This window comes from Plecotus auritus, assembly GCF_963455305.1.
Source record: "Plecotus auritus genome assembly, chromosome: 3".
In the NCBI taxonomy this organism is placed as follows: Eukaryota; Metazoa; Chordata; class Mammalia; order Chiroptera; family Vespertilionidae; genus Plecotus; species Plecotus auritus.
In genome coordinates, this window is record NC_137772.1 from 98,792,042 (window position 1) to 98,812,778 (window position 20,737).

General features: G+C 45.1%; 1 protein-coding gene across 3 annotated transcripts in view; it reads right to left on the reverse strand.

Annotated features, from left to right (window-relative positions):
* The window catches only part of COG6 (component of oligomeric golgi complex 6), a 234,161-nt gene that overhangs the window by 70,351 nt on the left and 143,073 nt on the right, over positions 1 to 20,737 (reverse strand). The window contains exon 20 of one of the 3 annotated variants that reach the window (XM_080658574.1): positions 10,417 to 10,549. The exons of the other annotated variants lie outside the window; for them this stretch is intronic. Coding sequence (XP_080514700.1) covers positions 10,546 to 10,549 — 4 coding nt within the window. The 3' untranslated portion in view covers positions 10,417 to 10,545. Of the gene's footprint in view, positions 1 to 10,416; positions 10,550 to 20,737 lie in introns of those variants that run through there. 3 annotated transcript variants of the gene reach the window in all.

Here is a 20,737-nt window from a genome sequence, read left to right on the forward strand (position 1 = left end):
CTCTGTCTCTCCCTTAGAGATTAAGAGGAACAAAGAATACATTCCTCTTGATAGACCTCCTATTCAGTGTTTTGTGTATAAAAGGCATTACACAGTTAATAAACTTGCTGCAGTTTCTCGATAACCTGTAGTCCTCCCGATCCCGCTCTCCTGTCTTTCTTTCTTTTCTCAATTCCCACCTCCCTACTTCAGCCCGGTTCAACCTGTCAGGCTGGCTCTGGCAGTATAGATGTCCAGTGAAACAGATGGATCATAATTTCCCCTCCAGCATATCCTCAGTGGGGCGGAAGCAGGGTGAAGATGCAATGTTTGTTATAAACTACTAGAGGCCCAGTACATGGATTTGTGCACTGGTGGAGTCCCTCGGTCTGGCCTATGGGGTTCGGACAAAACCAGCTCTCTGATATCCCCCAAAGGTCCCCGGATTGCCACAGGGTGCAGGCCAGGCCGAGGGACCCCACCAGTGCACAATTGGGGCCTCGGAGGGACTATGGGAGGGCTCCAGGGCATTTCCGGCCCATCTCACCCAGTCCTGATTGGCCGGACCCCAGCAGCAAGCTAACCTACCAGTTGGAGCATCTGACCTCTGGTGGTCAGTGTGCATCATAGTGACTGGTTGAATGGTCGAATGGTCAAATGGTCGTACACTTACATATTAGGCTGTTATTATATAGGACTAGAGGCCAGGTGAATGAAATTCGTGCACTGGGGGAGGTGGGGGTGTCCCTCAGCCCAGCCTGCACCCTTTCCAATCTGGGACCCCGTAGGAGATGTCCAACTGCCAACAGTCGGACATCCCTCTCACAAACCGGGACTGCTGACTCCTAACCACTTGCTTGCCTGCCAGCCTAATCGCCCCCTAACCACTCCCCTGCTGGCCTGATTGATGCCTAACTGCTCCCCTGCCAGCCCGATCACCCCCAACTGCCCTCCCCTGCTGGCCTGATTGCCCCCAACTGCCCTCCTCTGCTGGTCATCTTGTGGTGGCCATCTCGTGATGATGTGGGGGCAGCCATCTTGTGGCAGCCATCTTGTGGTGACCATCTTGTAGCGACCATAGTGTGACAACATGGGGGCAGCCATCTTGTGATGACATGGGGGCGCAAGGGCCACCTAGACTTTTATTAGTATAGATTATTTACTTTGTGCTGTTTCCAAATTGGCACCAAGAGATAAATATGAGCAGAACTGTGTTGACACCCATTGTAGTTGTTCACATCTGTGAAAGTGAACCTGTTATTGAGAAAAGTGCGGGTGGTCTTTCCTCGTTGCCAGTGGGAGTGGAGTCCTTGGGGTACCATTGGAATAGGCATTTCCAGAGGCCCCCATGAGAGGATGAGATGTGGTAGAAAGCTTTATTTCTATGAAATTATATTCCTGGGTTTCCAAGGTCCCATTCCTCCTAGTCCAGTTTTAGAAGTGTTTCAGTAAAGCTAGAAGCATAGTCAGAGTCCAGAGTTTTCTTTGCATAGTGGTGCTGGGTCCAGTTCAGCATTAGGCTAGTTACAGTCCATTAGTACATTGTGTATGGGATCCACATGGTTGCATGCCACTTGGACGAATGCAGGGGAGTGCATCCCAAGAGCATAAGAGGAACCAAGAGAGTGGATTCCTTTGTTTAGGGAATTAAATATCTCAAATTTCACCCCCTTGCAGTGGCCACACCCATTCTAACCAATGACCTGTTCCCAGGTGTTATTGACAGTAAGTACCTTTGCTAGTGCCCCCAAATTTACTGGTCATGCATCTACCTTCCCTTTCTTTCCTGTTTTTAATAACTAAGTTAAATGCAACAGTATCAAAACTGAAGAGGAAGAAGAAACAAAAACAACAGAAAATTACCCAGATAGGATGCCCTGAACTTCCCATCACAGAACTGAGTAAGCCCCAGACCTTGATTGCCAGGTGCAAGCCACCTGCCATCCTGGGCCTCAGTGGGAGCCTGGTGTCCACAGCTGCTGCTAACAGTGTAGGGAGAGAAGGAGGGAAGTAGATGTAGTGTGAACACTAAACCTGCACTGTGGACATGGTAATATGGAATAGAGGCTGATTTTACCTGGTCAAATTTTTTATTTATTTTTTTTTTTTATTGATATTTTACAGAGAGGAAGGTAGAGGGATAGAGAGCTAGAAACATCGATGAAAGAGAAACATCGATCAGCTGCCTCCTGCACACCTCCCACTGGGGATGTGCCTGCAACCAAGGTACACGCCCTTGACCGGAATCGAACCTGGGACCTTTCAGTCCGCAGGCCGACGCTCTATCCACTGAGCCAAACTGGTTTCGGCTTACCTGGTCAAAATTTGAACTGATGTTCTTAACAGCACTTTAAAGGATTTTAGCCCCCAACATGTGGCATCTCAACCATTTTTAAACAGCAAATTAGGAAAATGGTTCCCTCCAACAATGTGCATTTCCCTGATTCTGTGTGGCATGGTGTACCCAAAAAACTAAAACTGTAGTTAATGAGTGCAATTGCATTTTTATGAATTTAAAAGTAGTCTTAGAATTTTAGTAGTCTAGCGTGGGTATTTTTGTGCTGGTATGATACCTCCTAACTAAAACTCTTGATCAAAGATTGTTATTCAGTATACATGAAATGTTTTACATGAAAATAAACCTGAAATATAGACTAATTCATAGAAAGTCTTTTTTATTTCCAAGTGATTTTTTCTTTGGCATTTGGAAAGAAATGTCAGGTTCACTTTTGACTATCAGAATCAAATAGCACAAATCTGTGTGCATGTGTTCTTTCAAATGGAAGTCAGAGGGAAGTGATTCACACACTATTGTCCTCGTGCGTCGTCACTCACAGAGAAAGAACTACTAGTCCTATGTTGAAAAGGGGACATGTGGCCAATGAGTCTGATTGATGATGGCTAGGTGGCTACAGCAATCTGCCATTTGTGACCATGTTGTAGCCTGTAGCATACAGAACTGTCATCAATCACCAGTTGAGTTTTTCTATGCTAGACATATTTGTGTGTGTCATCTGTAGACTTTATATTAGAAAAGACAATATTATTTTATGAAGATCATTTTAAAATTCTTCATTTAAACATTTTCAGCTTGCTTTGAGAGGAAAGTCAGATACCCTCCGTTTCTGTGAATAGGGAAAGGTGGGGGAGATATTTAGGTAGTCAGACATTTTTGGTGAAAATTTTCACCCTGGTTTACAATAGGCATTTTTCCCTAAAACAGAATTGCTTCTCACTTACATTTCAGAGTGTATAATTGAACCTCATGAAATAGAAGCAAACATCTTTAACAATTTGGGATCTATTGAGACATTGAAGTCCTTTTTATAGAAAAGTCTCATAACTAAATGCTTTCTTTTTGATCTGGTGTTCTCTGCTGATTCTCTGCTCACTCTGCTGCTTTCTTAGTATGGCAAATGTCTGGAGCTCCTGGTGTATATGTGAAGGGGTTGCACATATGACCTAAGGGAGTTTGGACTAATAAAGAAAAGAAAATGTAGAAATTCAGGCCATGGTGTCTCTACATTTTTTGGTAACATGTTTTCGTGGTTTAGATGTTCTTATTATGGTAGAATTTATTTCTGAGGACTTACACTATATTGCAAAAAAACAAGTTTTGTATATTTTCCTTGTTCTGAAATACTCTAAAGTGATAAACGCTTCTATTTGTATATATCAACTACTGCTAAGCCTCAATGGAAATTCAGTTAATAAGCAATTTATTAAATTTAGATCATCATTTGGTAATTTAACTGATAGCCAATAAAGTCAGCATTTTGCCAGTTTTTAATCTTATCTTGTTGCACTAATTTATCATTGTAGAATGGATGCTGTAAGCCAGGAAATCTACCTACTTTCAACAGTTGGGGATTTTTAAATTTCCTTTTAGGAATAGTTATTCACTGTAATTTCCTAAGTGGGAAAAAACCATGATATTTTATTATTTGGCTTGACTTTCATTCTCTACCTTCCAGTAAATAATATTCTATTCCTAACATAAAGTTAAACTTACTTTAAAGGTCAACCAGTGCGACTTACTTTTTTGAGAGAGAGAGCATTGAATAAATTGGTAAAAAAAAAACAACAAAAAAAAAACTTTAAAAAATACTAGACCAGACACTCCACTTAATAGTCAGTACATCGGTAGACGGTCAGGGTACTGGCTGGGTTACTGCTTTTTTTCATCTTTAATTTCTCTGATTTATAAAATATTAATGGAAGGCTGCACATTATTTATATTTTTCCCCATTTGTTGGTCTTCATTTTTCTGAGGGAAAAGTGCACAGTATTAATATTTACTTAGTTGACATTACCAAGCAAGTAGACTGTGCAAGCCCAGAGTGGCTTATATTTAACAAAATAACACTGGAAAAGATAAAGAGTGGCATTTTACTGCAAACTTTTTTTTAACACAACCTGATTATTTTGATTAGGTCTATGTTAGGAAAAAGTTCTTGTGGAAGATTGCTACTGGATGTTTTATTTGTTTATTATTTGACTAAAATTAATCAGAATACATTTTCTTAAAATAACAGCCATGCAGACATACAAGTTGTACTTTATTTCTCTTGCTCCCTCACCACCTCCTCTTCCTCCTGCCTCTTCCTTTTTCATCTAATAGTTCCTAGAAACAAAGCCAGACACCAGGATAAAAGAACTGATATTATTATTCTTTTAAAGTTTTTTTTTTTAGCTTTTGAAATATGGTCATATTTTTCCAGTTCTTTGTTGATCAGAATTTTGCTGAAAAAACATCTTTCAGAATGATCTCTAAAAGATTGTTTTAGATTATTTCCAGGTTTCACTTTAGCTGGCATTTGGATGCTTTGTCTTGTTTAGGTATATTAAAATGTAATACTGCATTAAAAATAGCTCAGTTATTAGGGTTTTGAGACACTTTAGCATAATCTTTGGATATTAGAGGTGAATGGAAACAGGGAGTGTCCAACACAGCACTCTCATTTTAGTGATGAGGAAAGCTAGTCCCCTAGGGTCACAAAGCTAGTGAGTCAAATCCAGGACAGAACCCAGATGTCCTCATTCTCTGTTTAGAACTTTTCCCATTATAACTAGACTAGAGGCCTGGTGCATGAAATTCGTGCACGGGGGCGGGGAGGGGAGAGGGGTGTCCTACAGCCCAGCCTGCACACTCTTCAATATGGGACCCCTTTAGGGATGTCCAACTGCCCGTTTAGGCCCTATACCACTGGGATAGGGCCTAAACGGGCAGTTGGACATCCATCTCACAATCCAGGTCTGCTGGCTCCCAACCGCTCACCAGCCTGCCTGCCTGATTGCCCTTAACCACTTCTGCCTGCTAGCATGATAAACCTCCAACCAATCCCCTGCCAGCCTGATCGACACCTAACTGTTTCCCTGCCGGCCCAATTTCCCCTAACTGCCCTCCCCTGCTGACCTGGTCGCTCCCAAGTGCCCTCCCCTGCAGGCCTGGTCCCCCCCAACTGCCCTCCCCTGCCAGCCTGATAGCCCCCAACTTCCCTCCCCTGCAGGCCTGGTCACCCACAACTGCCCACCCCTACAGGCCTGGTCACTCCCAACTGCCCTCCCCTGCAGGCCTGGTTGCCCCCAACTTCCCTCCTCTGCAGGCCTGGTCACCCCTAACTGCCCTCCTCTGCAGGCTTGACTGCCCCCAACTGCCCTCCCTTGCAGGCCTGGTCCCTCCCAACTGCTCTCCCCTGCTGGCCTGATCACCCACAACTGCCCTCCCTTGCAGGCCTGGTTCCTCCCAACTACCCTCCCCTGCTGGCCATCTTGTGGTGGCCATCTTGTGTCCACATGGGGGCAGCCATCTTTGACCACATGGGGCAGCCATCTTGTGTGTTGGAGTGACAATTTGCATATTATTCTTTTATTAGATAGAATTAGATAGGATAGAGGCCTGGTGCATTGGTGGGGGTCAGCTGGTTTGCCCTGAAGGGTGTCCCAGGTCAGGGTGGAGGTTCCCTTAGGGCATGGGGTGGCCTGAGCGAGGAGCCTGTGGTGGTTTGCAGGCCAGCCACGCCCCCCAGCGACCCAAGCGGAGGCCCTGGTATCTGGGATTTATTTATCTTCTACAATTGAAACTTAGTAGCCTGGAGCAGAGCCAAGCCTTCTGCTCGCTCTGTGGGGGCAGCCATTTCTGTTGGGATTTATTTATCTTCTATAATTGAAACTTTGTAGCCTTAAGTGGAGGCCAAGGCAGGCCAGGGCAACAAGAAAGCTTGGCTTCCTCCATCGCCGGGGGCAACCCTAGCCTCCTGCTCTCTCCAGCTCCATGGCTGCTGCCATTTTTTTGGGATTTATTTATCCTCTATCATTGAAACTTTGTAGCATTGAGTGGAGGCCTGGACCAGCAAGGGCAGGCAGAAAGTTTGGCTTCCTCTATTGCCGGGGAAACCCAAGCCTCCTTCCTGCTCTCTCTGTGGCTGCAGCCATATTGGTTGGGTTTATTTGCATATTTGCTCCTGATTGGCTGGTGGGCGTGGCTTGTGGGTGTGACTTATGGGTGTAGCGGAGGTACGGTCAATTTGCTTATTACTCTTTTATTAGATAGGATGATAGCAATGCCAATGTCTGCCTTGTCAGGCTGATGTGAAGATAAGACATAAAATATACAGTGTCTGGCCCCAAATGGATGATCCAAAATGACAGGTGTATGGAAGGGACAGTGACAGGAGTGCTGGTGGTGACCAGACAGATACTGCTCTGAGACTAGAATCTCTAGCTAGAGTACTTTAATGCTTTGGGAAACCTTTTATTTCCTCAACAGAGGCAAGAGAACTCAAGGTAATTAAAAGAAGGACATTTTTCTATTTTCTAAAGAGATCAAAAGGTGAGTCAGGTCAAGAACTGCACTGCTTTACTTGATCCTTCAGTAAGAGGTCAGAAAGGGGAGTCTTAGGAGGGTCCCTGAGTCAGGAAATATCTGTAGCATCACATATCATTTATTTCTGGTGTATATTGAGAATGCCCATGACTTTTAACAACTAAATCAGTTTAATATTCAGGGGCTGATGTACATGGAGAGAACACAAACTAAGACCTAGCTCTTGCCTACAAACAATGGAGAGTTGAGGAAATAAGAACTACAAGCTCCTGAGGGCAGGAATCATGTCTGTAAAGAAAGAAAGAGCCAGTGAGGTTGAATTTACCTCCTTAAGGGAATTAAATCAGGAGTGAAATCATGACTGCCCTCCTGCACAAACAAAAACCTGGGCTAATGCACTTCCTCAACGCCATGCTTCAGGGTCCAGCCACAAGCTCACTGTGATGGCCAAGTGTAAGGACAGGGAAGCAGAACAGGCTCTCACTAGGGAGACATGGGAAAGACTGGGACACATCCTCACATTATGACTCCACCTGGGCACCTCTGGAACAAATATACCTGGCTGATCTTACCTGAATCAATACAGTGTACAAAGAAGTGCTTGGAAAGCTTGTAGTATGACTTGAGTGGGGCAAGTGCCTTACGATATTTGTGGGAAATAAGCCAGAAAAACTGTTGGATCTGTTACCTGCTGAGTGATAGTCAAAGGATGGGCCCTGAGTTCTTGGGAATAGAGTGGTTCTCACCCATTAGCCTTGTATGGAATGACCCCAAGCAGTGGTAGTACTTCCTTCTGGCTCACCTGTGTGGGTGGTGCAGCAGAACCACACCTGCCACTACTTGACATGGGAGCAGCTAATGAGGAGCATCTAATGCTTGAACCCCAGAGAAAGCACAATTTTTTTAGTAAAAGTGAACACTAAAATACAATTAACATTATCAAGTGAGGTCTTGTAGGCCATGGAAGCTCTTGTGAAAAAGCCTCCAAGCAATACAGAGGGCAGCAACTACACATTTCAGTTGTTACTAACCTTTCAGTAATTAAGCTTGATTGGCAGAAATTAAAGCCTAGGATGGCAAGCATTTTTCATTATGAATGTCTTTTACAATTAATTCTTGAACTGTTCCTTTTAAAGCAAATATGACAGTGAATGTATTCAGTATCATGTTTAAGGGCTATAGTCACCTCTGGAGATGCAAATGAATATCTTTTTATCTTTTATTACTTTTTAATTTCTATTAAATTTTTTATATTTTTTAATTAAAAAATTTTAATCCTATATAATAAAAACCTAATATGCTAAGTGTCTGGTCATCTGGTCATCTGTTCAACCAATCAAAGCATACTATGCTAATGATATGCTAAGACTGCTCAACTGCTTGCTATGACATGCACTGACCAACAGGAGACAGTCAGTCAACTGGTCAACCAGATGCTATGATGTGCACTGACCACCAGGGGGCAGATGCTCCAACTAGTAGGTTAGCTTGCTGTTGGGGTCCAGCCAATCGGGACTGAGCGAGATGGGCGGGACATGCCCTGGAGCCCTCCCGTGATCCCTCCTTAGCTGGCCAACCTCCCATGTCCCTCCCTGGCTGGTTGGCCCTGATTGGAACTTGGTGAGATGGCCCTGATCAGCCCAATCAAGACCGGGGAAAATTGGGCCAGACACAACCTGGAGCCCTCCCGTGGTCCCTCCCTGGCCCAGATCGTGCACCGGTGAGGTCCCTCAGCATGGCCTGAGCCCTCTCGCAATCCAGGACCCCTCAAGGGATATCAGAGAGCTGGTTTTGGCCTGATCCTGCAGGCCAGGCCGCGAGACCCCACTGGTGCACGAATTCATGCATTGGGCTCTGTGTATTGACATAATTGCAGGTGTCTGCATTTTCCCACCCTTGGCCCACCTCCATTCACCCCCACCTCCCTATCCTTGGCCTTTACCAAACTATTGTCTGTGTCCATGGGGTATGCATATATGTTCTTTCACTAATCCCTTCACCATCTTTATCCAGTCACTCCCAACCTACTCCCCTCAGGCACCAGCCAGTCTGCTCTATGTATCCATTCTTTCAGTTCCATTTTGTTCATCAGTTTATTTTGATTATTAGATTCCACATATTAGTAAGATAATATCATTCTTGTCTTTCTCTGACTTACTTATCTCACTTAACATAATACTCTCTATGTCCCTCCATGCTGTCGCAAAGGGTAAGAGATTCTTTTTTACTGCTGCATAGTATACCATGGTGTAAATGTACCACAGCTTTTTTATCCACTCATCAGCTGATGGGCACTTGGACTGTTTCCAGATCTTAGCTATTGTAAATAATGCTGCTATAAACATAGGAATGCATACATTCTTTCTGATTGGTGTTTCAGGATTCTTTGTATATATTCCAAGAAGTGAGATCTCTGGGTCAAAAGGCAGTTCCATTTGTAATTTTTTGAGGGAATTCCGTGGGTGTACCAGACTGCATTCCAACCAACGGTGCACAAGGGATCTCTTTTCTCCACATCCTCGCCATCATTTGTTCTTTGTTGATTTATTGACAGTAACCATTCTGACAGGTGTGAAGGAATACCTCATAGCCATTTTAATTTGCATCTCTCTGATGATTAGTGACATTGAGCATCTTTTTCATATGTCTATTGGCCATCTGTGTGTCCTCTTTGGAGAAGTGTAAATTCAGGTTCTTAGCCATTTTTCAATGGACTGTTTGTCTTCCTGGTGTTGAGTGCATAAGTTCTTTTCTAAAAAATTAAATCTTTAATGTTGAAAGGATTACATATGTCCCCCTTTATCACCCATTGACCACTTCTAGACCTCCCCCACTTCCCATCCTAGCCCTTCACCACTTGTATTCACTGGGTCAAATGGCAGTTCCATATTTAATTTTTTTGAGGAAACTCCATACTGTTTTGCATAATGGCTACACCAGTCTGCATTCTCACCCATTTTTTATTTTTTATTCTTTATTTTTAAATATATTTTTTATTATTGATAGTATTACAGATATATCCCATTTTCTCTCCCTCTCCCCTCCCCGGTCCAAGCCCTAATCCACCCCCTCAGGCCTTCAACATCCTATTGCCCATGTCCATGGGCTATTATATCTATACTAGAGGCCCGGTGCACAAAATTCGTGCATGAGGGTGGGGGTCCCTCAGCCCAGCCTGCCCCCTCTCACAGTCCGGGAGCCCTCAGGGAATATCCCATGGGGAATGGGCCTAAGCCACAGTCTGGCCTCCCTCAGCAGGAGGCAACTGGCTGATCAGGGGAAGGTGCCACCCCCATCACCCCACTGATGCTGCCACTGGTGGCCACTGCAGCCACGGTGTTTTCATCAACACGGACTCCAGTCCCTTCACCACGAAAAAATGACAGCTTTCTTTTTTTTTTTTAATGTATTTTATTGATTTTTTACAGAGAGGAAAGGAGAGGGATAGAGAGTTAGAAACATCGATGAGAGAGAAACATCTATTCAGCTGCCTCTTGCACACTCCCTACTGGGGATGTGCCCGCAACCAAGGTACATGCACTTGACCGGAATCAAACCTGGGACCCTTGAGTCCACAGGCCGATGCTCTATCCACTGAGCCAAACCAGTTAGGGCAATGACAGCTTTCTTTAGGCATTTTCAAGATGTCTCTTTCATAGAATATGACTTTCTTTCTTTCTTTCTTTCTTTCTTTCTTTCTTTCTTTCTTTCTTCTTTCTTTCTTTCTTTTTTTTTTATCCTCACCTGAGGATATTTTTCCATTGATTTTTAGAGAGCATGGAAGAGAGAGGGAAAGACAGAGAGAAACATCAATGTGAGAGGGACACTTCAATTGGTTGCCTCCTGCATGAGCCCTGACCTGGGCCCTGGCCAGGGAGGAGCCTGCAACCTAGGTACATGCCCTTGATCAGAATCGAACCCAGTCCCTGTAGTCTGCAGGCCTGAGCCAAACTGGCTAGGGCAGGATATGACATTTCTTAGCCCCTCCAGCAGTGGACCTTCATTTTTAACTCCAGGAGTAAGGTGGAAAAACCCTAGATCACCTTCTTGGATTCTTATTACCCAAGTTACCAAGAACACTGCAACTGGCATATAGGGAGCTTAGCCAATGAGCGGTAAAAAAAAGGAGGGCCCCCCTGTGTGTTGTGTCTCCACTCTGGGCCCGCCCCCAGCCCCAGCAGCCGTGGGTGGCATGCAGTCCCCTCCCGTCCATCTGCGTGCACAGCCTCCTCCTGAGCTGATTGTGACTGTTATGGAATCCCGGCTAATTTGCATATTCTCTCTCTCTCTCTCTCTCTCTCTCTCTCTCTCTCTATATATATATATATATATATATATATATATATATATATATTAGAGTCCCGGTGCACAAAATTTGTGCATGGGGGTGGGGGGTGTCCCTCAGTCCACCCTGTACCCTCTCTAATCTGGGACCCCTCTTACAATCCAGGTCTGCTGGCTCCCAACTGCTCGCCTGCCTGCCTTCCTGATTGCCCCTAACCGCTTCTGCCTGCCAGCCTGATCACCCCCTAACCACTCCCCTGCCACCCTGATTGATGCCTAACTGCTCCCCTGCCAGTCTGATTGCCCCTAACTGCCCTCCGCTGAAGGCCTGGTCACCCTAACTGCCCTCCCCAGCCAGCCTGGTCACAACTAACTGCCCTCCCCTGCAGGCCTAGTCCCCCCCAACTGCCCTCCCCTGCAAGCCTGGTCACCCCCAACTGCCCTCCCCTGCAGGCCTAGTCCCCCCAACTGCTCTCCCCTGCAGACCTGGGTCCCCCCCCCCCCCACCCAGCTTCCCTCTTCTACAGCCCTGGTCACCCCCAACTTCCCTTCTCTGCCGGCCTGGTCACCCCTAACTGCCCTCCCCTGCAGGCTTGATTGCCCCCAACTGCCCTCCCTTGCAGGCCTGGTCCCCCACAACTGCTCTCCCCTGCAGGCCTAGGTCCCCCCCCCCAACTGCACTCCCCTGCAGGCCTGGTCCCTCCCAACTGCCCTCCCCTTTTGGCCTGATGGCCCATAACTGCCCCCCCTTGCAGGCTTGGTCCCTCCCAACTGCCCTCCCCTGCTGGCCATCTTGTGGCCATCTTGTGTCCACATGGAGGCAGCTATCTTTGACCACATGGGGGCAGCCATCCTGTGTGTTGGAGTGATGGTCAATTTGCATATTACTCTTTTATTAGATAGGATAGAGGCCTGGTGCACAGGTGGGGGCAGGCTGGTTTGCCCTGAAGGGTATCCCAGATCAGGGTGGGAGTTCCCTTGGGGCATTTGTAGCTTTGAGCGGAGGCCAAGGCAGGCCTGGGGGGGAGGGTGGGAAGCTTGGCTTCCTCTATCGCCGGGGGCAACCCAAGCCTCCTGCTTGCTCCAGCTCCGTGGCCGCCACCATCTTGGTTGGGTTAATTTGCATACTTGCTCCTGATTGGCTGGTGGGCGTGGCTTGTGGGTGTAGTGGAAGTATGGTCAATTTGCATGTTTCTCTTTTATTAGCGTAGATAAATGGCTAATATGCTAAGTGTCCAACCATCTGACTGGTCATTATGATGTGCTCTGACTGCCAGAGTGCAGACGCTCAATGCAGGAACTGCCAAGCTGCAGTGACTTGGCAGCAGCAGTTCTCAGGTGACGCACTGAGAAACCAGAGAGGAGGGAACCTGATTCTTCACGGGGCTGCGCAATTTCACCTTCAGCCGTGGGTTATGTTGTTGCTGAGACTGTTGGCCCTGAATCTGGTTTACTGCAGTTGCATTTGCGTTCCACATCCTGTATGACAGCAACTTTGCAGAGTGCCTTCTCCCACTCCAGGACCCCTCGGGGGATGTTGGAAAGCCAGTTTTGGGCTAATCCCTGCAGGCCAGGCCAAGGGACCCCACCTGCCGGAGGGACCTTGCTCACTCCACAGACTCTGGGAGGGACTGCGGAAGGTTGGTTCCGGGGCGTTTGGCTCATCTCGCCCAGTCCTGACCCACCTTCTATTTAATTTCCTTTTAGTGTGCATGAATCCATGCACTGGGTCACTAGTAAATATATAAGTTCTTTGGTTTATCTCTTCTTGTCCCCCTAACCCCACATCAAGGTATGTCAGTCTATTCTATGTCTCCCTGCTTCGGGTCTTATTTTGTTGGTCAATTCCTTTTGTTCATTAGATTTCACAAATAAGTGAGATCATGTGATATTTGCCTTTCTCAGTTTGGCTTATTTCACTTAGCACAATACTTTCTAGCTCCATCATGCTGTCCCAAAGGGTAAGAGAGCCCTCTTTTTTATAGCTGCATAGTATTCCATAGTGTAAATGCCCCACAGCTTTTTACCCATTCATCTATTGATGGGCATTTGGGTTGTTTCCAAATCTTAGCTATTGTAAATAACACTGCTATGAACATAGTGGCACATATATTCTTTCTGATTGGTGTTTTGGGGTTTTTAGGATATATTCCTAGATGTGGGATATCTGGGTCAAATGGAAGTTCCATTTTTAATTTTTTGAGGAAACTCCATACTGTTTTCCATAGTGGCTGCATCAGTCTGCATTCCCACCAGCAGTGAACTAGTGTTACCTTTTCTCCACATCCAACCTAGCACTTCTTGTCTACTGATTTTTTTGATGATACCCATTCTGACAGGTGTGAGGTGATATCTCATTGTGGTGTTAATTTGTATATCTCTGATGATTAGTGACTTTGAGCATTTTTTTCATGTGTTTCTTGGCCATTTGTTTTCCTCTTTGGAGAAATGTCTATTCAGGTCTTCTGCCCATTTTTTAATTGGATTGTTTGTCTTCTTTTTGTTGAGGTTTATGAGTACTTTATATATTTTGGATATTAAGCCCTTATCAGATGTATCATTGGCAAATATGTTCTCCCATATAGTGGGTTCCCTTTTCAATTTGATGGTGGTTTATTTTGCTGTTCAGAAGTTTTTTATTTTGATGTAGCCCCATTTGTTTATTTTCTCCTTATTTTCCTTTGCCCTAGAACAGTGGTCGGCAAACCGCAGCTCGCGAGCCACATGCGGCTCTTTGGCCCTTTGAGTGTGGCTCTTCCACAAATTACCATGACCTGGGCGAGTCTATTTTGAAGAAGTGGCATTAGAAGAAGTTTAAGTTTAAAAAATTTGGTTCTCAAAAGAAATTTCTATCGTTGTACTGTTGATATTTGGCTCTGTTGACTAATGAGTTTGCCGACCACTGCCCTAGGAGATGTATCCATAAACATATTGCTATGGCTCTGATTATCCCAGTTTGTCTTTCTGGCCTCTCCAAGTTACAGGGATACGTGGGGCTCTGAGGCCCGAATAAATAAGCCATTACAGCAAAGCAGATGAGGAAGATCCAGGCTGCCCACACAGCAATCAAGAGCTTCATTGCATGAGCCAGAGATTGCAATTCTCCCTGGACTGTTCCAGTACTAAGCCACCTGTGGAGAGCAGCAGGGGCAGGATTGCTAGTGGTTCAGTGTCTAGGCCCAGTGCCCAGCTGCCCCAGGGGCCAGCATGTGAGTGCCAGTGAGACATCAACACCAGGCACTCCAGCTGAGGCAATTTATGAGTGGATAATTTCATATAATAGAGTTAAAATATAATTGCCTCATTAAAGTGGGTCACTAAATCTCATTGTATGTGAGTATGAAAGAGATAGAGATGTGTGTTAAATTTCAAGAGAACGAAATTGCATACATGAGTGAAAGTGGGAGTGATCTGAGAGCTCCTGGCTGCACCACCATGGTGGAGGAGACCTTGGTGACTGAAGGAGTCTTCTGACCGACTTGTGGATCCCACCACTTTTGGCTGCTCTCGCACAATGATGGCTCAGAGTTGGGGCTGACTAACGGTAACCAGGTCTCATCTCCTGCTGGGGAGTCTCCATTTTGGAAGAGAAAACTCTAGTCTTGTATCAGAAGGCTCTTTTCTGTCCCTTCACTGTCTCCAGAGTTCATCCTGGCAAGACTACTGAAGCAAGCTGACATGTCTGGTTGCTCTCATGGCAGAATTCAGAGTTGGAAGTGGAAATGCCTAAAAATCAGAGAATGACTACAAGGGGAACAGTCCCAAACAACAGCACAAGTCGTTGCCAATCTGTAAGGAAGCCCATCCAAGTGACATCTCCCGCTGCTCCCCTGAACTGAAAGTATACACACAACCAGGTTTCCATTAGTTCAGTAAAGTCTCCTACCATTAACACACAGTGAAATAATTGCATCAACTACAATGCTTCCTGCTACTGCCACTCCCAAATCACCAATTCCCCATATAAGAGCTCTAAAGGGAGAAAATCACAGTTTTAAGAAAAAAACAATTTCTCCTGAAAATAACTGAGCTCTTATTAACCCCAAGAGCCAGAAGTGGTCATGCTTCACTTTGTTCTCAGTTTCTAACATGCACTCAATCTGGCGATTAGCATAACACAGTATGGAAGAAACAAAGTTAAATTTTGTCTCAGAACCCTCACACATTAAAATGTCAAGACTAATGAGATATTTTCTCTTCAGTATTAGAAAGTAGATAAATGTTAATAATCTGGTGTCGGTGTCACTAACAAGACTCAAAACCTGTGTGAGAACCCCCAAGTCTAGGAGTGTTTACTATAGGTACAACTTAGGCAGAGGTGGAGAAAGGAAATAGAGGAGGGAGAGGTGAGATAAATGGGTTCAAACCTCAGCCCTCACCTGTGTGCAGAACACGATGCCCTATGGCCTTCACCAGCCTGTATGATGCACTCTGCTGGTAAGCTCCTGAATTCAAATTCAGATTCACTTCCATGGACAGATTTGTTTTTATGTATGATTAAATATCTTCTTGATTCCTCAGCTAAGTTCAGAAGTGAAAAAAGAAGGAGGATAAGTTTTTTAATTACAAGCAGTTCAGCCTGGCAAATAGAACTCTCAACCTGTCCAAGTCCTGGACTTTTGAACCTTGCCAAGATCCCCATCTGCTTCTTTGTGGGGATTGGAGGGGGGTGCTGATTCAAATTCCCACAGAATTAGAAAATCTTGGACCAAATTCTTAGCTGTAACAAATAAAAAGCCTCAGTTCTAGGTAAGAGTTGTTAAGATATTCCACTGCTCTAGTGTTTTGTTTTGTTGAAGAGTGGGGGCAGGTTGTGGGACCAGGGAGGTGGGGGCAGGTTGTGGGACCAAGGGTGAAGTTCATAGCTCTATAGAACAAGATTTCAGCTCATCTTGATGAAACTTGGCATTATAAAGGCTACTCTTGTTTCCCCAGATATTTTTAGGTGCAGGTCCGGGGAGCCTGGATGTTCATAGTCCCCTGAGTGGCTCTCCCTATCCCACCCTCATGCCTTGTTTTCTTGAGTGCCAGGTTATTTCAGAAGCCTCTGAATGGAGCTCCTGAAATGTTATGAAACAGGGATTGGCAACACTTTCCTTTCAAACTGCCAAGCTGGAGAAGGTGCTGTGTGTGTGTGTGTGTGTGTGTGTGTGTGTGTGTGTTGGGGGAGGCAGGTGGGTAGGGGAAGGGGCAGCCCTGTAAAGGTGAATTCAATGTGTCAGATGGATGTTGTCATGACTCAACCTGTTTGGTGCACCCAACTGTGCACCCACTGCTCAAGTGGCAGGCAGATGGAGGACAGATGGGCAAGAAGGGTGGGGGCAGAGGCAGCTCTGGGGAGAGGATCTAGAAGCTAGCAGTGGCCAGGTGGCAGCTGCTGAGACTCAGCCAGGCTGGCACACATGTCAGGAAGCCTGTAGTGCCACTCTCTGGTAAGTGAGCCAGGGGCTGGTGGCTAAATCCTGTAACAGAATCCTCCCTACAGGCACTTGGCATTTGAGGCATAATGGTTTTGGCACTTGGCCTAATTGCTCCGTTAGAGAGTAATTCCTTCGTCACATTCAGTAAGTATATGCACACAGCCCAAAAACTGTGATATTTTTATTCCAATAATTTGACCACCAAAATTCTATGAAAACTTCTCAGAAGCTATTGAGTATAAACCAAACTGAGTTTTACATTACGTTTATACTTTAGGTTATGGATAGTTTTATAAACAGCAGAATAACCACTAAACAAGAAAACTGCCTCCTTATTTTTTTCAAGAAACCACCTTGAAGGAATGTTGCAACATTCAGTGATAGAAAGGATTCACATTTTTCTGCCTCAGAAACTGGAAGCTGGAAATCAATGTGACATACTTGCTAATGCTTGTTATCCTGATTATATACATAACTCACTTTGAGATAAGGCCATTTCAGTTAATGAAATCAGATTATTTCTAGTACCTAAGATACCAACATCTCCTAGAGATTAAAGTCATTAAAGCATTTATAACAAAAACAAAAACAGAGCCAACAGAATCCAAATCACCCCACCCAGAACTTGAGAGAGGCTAGAAGTGATAGAAGTGAAGAATGTGAATGCTATCTCAATATGCTGTGAGGATTTAGCTTAATTTATCATGGGACCAAAGCAATTGATGCTGCCAATAGCTCACATATCAGTGACTGGATTAATTGGTAAGTCTATGGTTTATTTTTATAACTCTAGAGTAGGACACAGAGAAAGGGACATTAAAGGGGCCTGAATGGCAGAAGGAAATCTACCCTTATCACTGAGTACTCCCTTGCTAAAAACCTTAATAGAAAATAATATACTTCTAAGTAGATAATGCTTCAAATAAAATGTCACAATTAATAAAATTTAAATATCTAAAAATAGCCTTAAAACATATAAAACAAAGACTGACAAAACTAAAAATAAATATTAAAAAATCCACAATCAGCACTGGTTGGGTGGCTCAGTTGGTTGGAGTATAATTCAACAAGAGAATATAACCATGGTAAACATATATGCACCCACTACAGGAGCACCCAAATACATTTAAAAAAAAACTTCTGGAAGATATCAAGGGAGAGATCGAGAGCAATACAGTCATAGTAGAGGACTTTAATACCTCATTGACACCACTGGGTTAACCTCTAAAATTTAAAGGGAACTCATACAACTTAAAAAAAGGAAGATAATCAATCCAATCAAAAAATGGGCAAAGGACCTAAATAGATACATTTCAAAAGAGGACATACAGCCCTAACTGGTTTGGCTCAGTGGATAGAGCATAGGCCTGCAGACTCTAGGGTCCCAGGTTCGATTCCGGTCAAGGGAATGTACCTTGGTTGCGGGCACATACCCAGTAGGGAATGTGCACATACCAGTAGGGAGTGTGCAAGAGGCAGTTGATTGATGTTTCTCTCTCATCTCTCTATCCTTCTCCCTTCCTCTCTGTAAAAAATCAATAATTTTTTTTAAAAAAGAGAACATACAGAAGGCCGAGAGACACATGAAAACATGCTGAATGTCACTAATCATCTGAGAGATGCAAATCAAAACGACAATGAGGTACCATCTCACACCTATCAGAATGGCTATCATCAACAAATCAACAAACGACTAGTGCTGGAGAGGATGCGGAGAAAAAGGAACCCTTCTTCACTGCTGGTGGGAATGCAGACTGGTGCAGCCACTACGGAGAGCAGTATGGGGTTTCCTCAAAAAATTAAAAATGAAACTGCCATTTGACCCAGTAATCCCACTTCTGGAATATATCCCAAGAAATCAGAAACACCAATCAGAAAGGATATATGCACCCCTATGTTCATAGCAGCACAATTTACCATAGCTAAGATTTGGAAACAGCCTAAGTGCCCATCAGCAGATGAGTGGATTAAAAAACTGTGGTACATCTCCACAATGGAATACTATACTTTGGTAAAAAAAAAAAAAGAAGAAACTTTTACCATTTGCAACAGCATGGATGGAACTGGAGAGCATTATGCTAAGCGAAATAATCCAGTTGGAGAAAGATAAATATCACATGATCTCACCCTTATGTGGAATATAATGATCAACATAAACTGATGAACAAAAATAGATCCAGAGACAAGGTAGCACTGAACAGACCATCCAACCTCAGAGAGAAGTCAGGGGAGTGGGGGTTAGAGATCAACCAAAGGACTTGCATGCATGCATATTAGCATAACCAATGGACACAGACACTGGGGCTGAGGGAGCTTGCCCTTGGGGTGGGCAGTCAATCAGGAAAAAAGGAGACATATGTAATACTTTAAACAAACAAGCAAAAAAATCAGTAAGGATTCATTCAGTCCCCCTGGGAGACCCTGATGCCACCTTCCTAAAGACGAGCATTCTTGTTGTTAAAGCACTACCCTGGGGAGTGCAATGCCTGGTCTCCGACTGCTGGTAAGGTCCCTCTGCCATACTAAGGTCCTGTGAAGGGGTCTGTTGACTGCACATAGCAGTGAATTTGGGGGCCCTCTTTTTCTGGGGAGGCTCTTGGTAGAGATTCAGATAGTGACTAAACTGTCGCATTGGAAAGAGGGCCGTTCTCTACCACCTTTAACACATAACTGGCATTCCTCCCATCTGTTGAGTCACTTAACAGGCCCTAAACTGAGTTAAACCCAAGGATGACAGAGTGCCACACACACAGAGCTAGGATTTGGAGACCATGTTTCTCAGGGAAGCTTTTGTTCAGGAACCAGACAGGCCAGTGCCAGGGTTTGAGGCTCTTGGGGCGGGGGGTGGGAGGGTGGGGTGGGGAGTGGGGGGAGGGAAGGGGGGGCGTATAGGTTGGGGACACTCCCATCTCCCTGATGAGTTCAGCCCAAGCTCCCCCAGGAAGGGGAAGAAGTGTCCACATTCCTCTTACAGGCTTATGGGCACCACCACCAATGAGAGATTGACTATTTGGATCAGGCCTGCCAAGTTCCACTGGGCTCAGTTCCATGGGCAGGGGGTGAGGGAGTGGGAGAGCAGCTCAGAAATAAAACATTCAAAGTGTGAGTTCCTCAGAGGCTATTGTCTGGGACTGGGATGAAGTTCTTAGCTTCTTCTGCAGACTGGTCTGGCATCGCCCCCAATAAGAGATTCTTTTGATCTGTCCCCCTGAGCCTGGGGTGGCTGAGTTTGCTCCTGCAGAGGGGACGGCTGGCTGCACCCAACCTGAATTTCCCTTGGGGGAACTAGAGTTGGAAACTCTGGCAGAGAATGAGTGGTTTGGCTTTGGGATAGGGGCAACTTTTCCCTCAAGGGTGAGTGCCTGAATGTGTAATCTCCAAGAAAGGAACTAATTAGCCCTGTGCTCTTCATGCAGGTTGTCCTGCCCTACCAAGCTCACAACCTGTAGAAGGAACTGTGGGTCATGGCCAGCAAGGGCCCACTCTACAGTCTTTCTTCAGAAGTCTCTGAAGGAAGATCAGGTAACTTCACGGGGTGGGGGGTGGCGGGAGGTAGCAGACAGGTGGAGGCAGACCACAGGGTGCCTTAGTTTTTTATAGATCTGACCCCAGCTGAAAGCTGGAGAAAGCCAACCCTTATACCCAGATTGGTCCCTCTCATGCACACCCAGGTCCAGTAGATATAGCCACAAATAGCGAGCAGCATGATAGCTAAAGACAGATAGACCAAGGCACTAATATCTGAGATTGATTTATACCTAAACCGCGTCTCCCGCCACCCCCCCCCCCCCGGCCCCGCCTCGCCAAGTAGACCCATAACCAAAACAAGCAGTGTGGGTTTCAGAACACATCAAAGCTTGACCCAACTAGCCACACAAGCATCACACCCAAAGGGAGATTCCAGCAGACACCAGAAACTGCAAGAAACAACTCTGCCTCTGGAGGGGAGGCCAAGCACTACACAGTGTCTCATAAATGGTGATTAAGATTTATGTTTATAGTCAGCCAGCCTGAAGGGTTAACTCCACCCATGAAAGGGCCAAAAGCATTCAAGACTCAACTATGAGTACTTTTTTCTTTTCTTTTCTTTCTTCTTCTTCTTCTTTTTTTTTTTTATAAAGCATCATCTCTTTAAGTTAAACAATTTTCCAGGCTGGTTTCCATCTATAAAATGGACAAAGCACAAGCTCTGTACAGCAGTTCTTTTAAAAAATCAACTGGGAAAAAA